The 2,923-nt window shown below is 40.3% G+C and overlaps 1 protein-coding gene across 1 annotated transcript; it reads right to left on the bottom strand.

Annotated features, from left to right (window-relative positions):
- Positions 1-1,504: 1,504 nt before the first annotated feature.
- PDHA2 (pyruvate dehydrogenase E1 subunit alpha 2) lies at positions 1,505-2,684 on the bottom strand (the record flags this gene model as incomplete). The annotated part of the gene is given in 5 exon segments (XM_081240022.1): positions 1,505-2,058; positions 2,152-2,254; positions 2,258-2,428; positions 2,432-2,485; positions 2,487-2,684. Coding segments are annotated over 5 exon segments (1,080 nt in total).
- Positions 2,685-2,923: the final 239 nt, after the last annotated feature.

Genomic DNA, 2,923 nt, shown 5'->3' with positions numbered 1-2,923 from the left:
AGGCAGATTTTACTTTCAATTTTTTATTAATATCACCTCCCCTGCTTAACTCCTTTGGAGTCGTCATATCTGTTCATTTATTTTTCAGTCTGAAATTTACTAGGAGTTCTTTAAAGTATGGAATAATGGTACAACTGGATTGTAAAATAAGAGTAGCTTTCACTGGAAGATTAAAGCAAAATACAGTTTTCCTCTAGATTTTAACTTTGCTTACATTTTTCCTTTAAATTGATACACTAAAAATATTGCAATTAAGTACAACATGAAAAAATGTCCTTGTCCTATCTCCCCCTGCTCTGTTATATATCATGTTTTATTGGAAAAATGGTCAATGTTAAGTCGCTTCAGCATCAATACTGAATATTCACGCATGTGTGTATGCACATGCACACTATTTAGTAGGCTGTGTTCAATTGGTTAATTTAAGCAAACTATTTTAAGTGACACAGCAGTGGGGGTCCTGATACTTTGGTACTGCTTGAAATTACTTCTTAACTTCAGAATAGTGACTTTACACCTAAACCTCTAGCAGGGTTGAGCAGGAATCAAAGAACTATTTTTCCTTTAAATAAGAGTATTTACTAAAATAATATAAAGCTAAATCAAACAGAACTATTACAGAAGATAATTTGGGAAGTTAAATAATATTTTCTCTGTTTTTCCTATTTTATTTTTTTTAAAGATTTTTTTTGATGTTGACCATTTTTCTTTTAAGTCTTTATTGAATTTGTTACAATATTGTTTCTGTTTTATGTTTTGGTTTTTTGGCCGTGAAGCATGCGGGATCTTAGCTTCCCAACCAGGGATCAAAACCACACCCCCTGCATTGGAAGGCGAAGTCTTAATCACTGGACCACCAGGGAAGTCCCTGTTTTTCCTATTCTAGACTTACATAAATTTAAATTAATCTTTAAGATATTCACAGTGTTTAAGTAGTTAAACAAGGAAGCCATCAGACTGAGGTGGCTCTAATGTCTTGGGAGCCTACGTAAGCAAACCAAAACTAAGCCAGAGTCAATGCACTCAAATCCAAGCAAATGAAACTTAAGAACAACCAATCACAAACAGCCAACTAGGCTTTCCCAAATAAGGCAACTCCTTAAGCTATCACCTATCAAATCATTTCCTTGCTCTGCTTCTCTCTAAAAACCTCTCCCCCAGCTCCTGTCGGTAGAATACTCCACCTTTTGTTTGGACTGCCTGATTCTAACTGATGTATGCTCGAAATAAACTCTTGAAAATTTTAATGTGCCTCAGTTTATCTTTTAACAATACTAAATGATTAACTGTATAGTATCTTTTAATGCAATAATGTACAATTGAATGTAATATCTCAACTGAATGTATATCTTTCTGTGATCTCATTTATGTCTTTCCATTATCTCTTAATTATCTCAATTCCTCTTAATAAAAGTTTAAAAGACTTTTGCTTTACGGGTTTTATTCCTCCTTAACAAAATTGGGTACACAGTTTCTTAAAGTTGACCATGAATATATTCTCCTTTTAACTGACTGACTTAAACCTGATCCACTGATTTGCACCATGAATTTCAAAAGGTGGATTAGTGCTGTAGATGTGACGGCTGAATTCTTCCAAAGGTGGTTCAGGAATGGTTATAGCAAACTGAGGAGCAGCGTCAATTTCTTTCCTCACTTCAACATCAATTTCCTTCAATTCTTCAATACTGGCAAGTTTGTTGTTTACCATTTTATCTTTGAGAAGCATGATAGGATGGCTCTTACTTCTTAAATTCTGAACAACTTCTCGTGTATGATAACTGATTCCAGGGTGACTCATACTGTGTCCATGATAATGGTATGTCAGCAGCTCCATCAGTTTGGGCCCCTTTCCAGATCTACAATAGTCAGCTGCAACCTTAGTTGCCTCCCGAACACATAGAACCTCCATTCCATCTACCCTTAGGCCAGGGATGAAATTGCCTCTCTTGTAGTAATCAGTGTTGGCTGCTGCTCTCTCAACAGATGTTCCCATTCCATAGCAGTTATTCTCGCAGATGAAAATACAAGGTAAATTCCACACAGCTGCCATATTATAAGCTTCAGATATCTGACCCTGATTAGCGGCACCCTTCCCATGTAGAGTCTAACACACCTCGTTGTTTCCCTTATATTTACAGGCCAGAGCAATACCAGCTCCCAGCGGTCCCTGAGCACCAACAATGCCATTGCCTCCATAGAAGTTATTGGCATACATATGCATTGACCCTCCTTCTCCTTCAGCACAGCCACCTCTTCAACCTGTCAGCTCTGCAAGAATTGATGGGACAGAAAGTCCACGAGTACAGCATGAGCCGTGAGCCCGACAGGATGCAATGACATGATCCGTGGGATTTAGCCCAGCCTCAAGACCCACACAAGCTTCCTGACCATCACACAAGTGACAAAAACCACGAATAAATTTCTGTTTTTACAACTGATCCGCCTTCAATCCCATTCGACGAACGGTCTGCAACATCCTGCATCCTGTAGTATTTGAGTCCATCCTCCCGGGTGAGCACTGCGGTGACAGGGGGACCCTCTTCCAACCGATAAAGATCACATTTCTTAATCTCAAATGTAGCATCATTTGAATAGTTACAGGATGCCACAAGCACCCTGTTAGCGGGCTTCTGGATGACAACAGACAGCAAGCTAGAGACAGCAGCAGCCAGCATCTTCCTCATGGAGCGCAGCCAGGGAGGCCGTGAGTCTCCATCTGCCAGGATCGCCTGAGTCCCAGTCTCCAGCGGACCCTCCACACCCCAAACGCATGCTACACCACAATGACCGCGCGATGGTGGCAGAGGCCACGTCATGCCACGTGGGGCCGCGGGCCGCAGCCTGGATCAGCTGATTTTTAAAGTGCCTTCCAACTGTAAAGTTAAGAATAAAGGTTGTTTCTTGCCCTGGAAGACTTGGCTGA

This window comes from Mesoplodon bidens (genome assembly GCF_964165515.1).
Source record: "Mesoplodon bidens genome assembly, chromosome: 1".
In the NCBI taxonomy this organism is placed as follows: domain Eukaryota; kingdom Metazoa; phylum Chordata; class Mammalia; order Artiodactyla; family Ziphiidae; genus Mesoplodon; species Mesoplodon bidens.
This window is presented reverse-complemented; position numbering and strand designations above follow the sequence as displayed.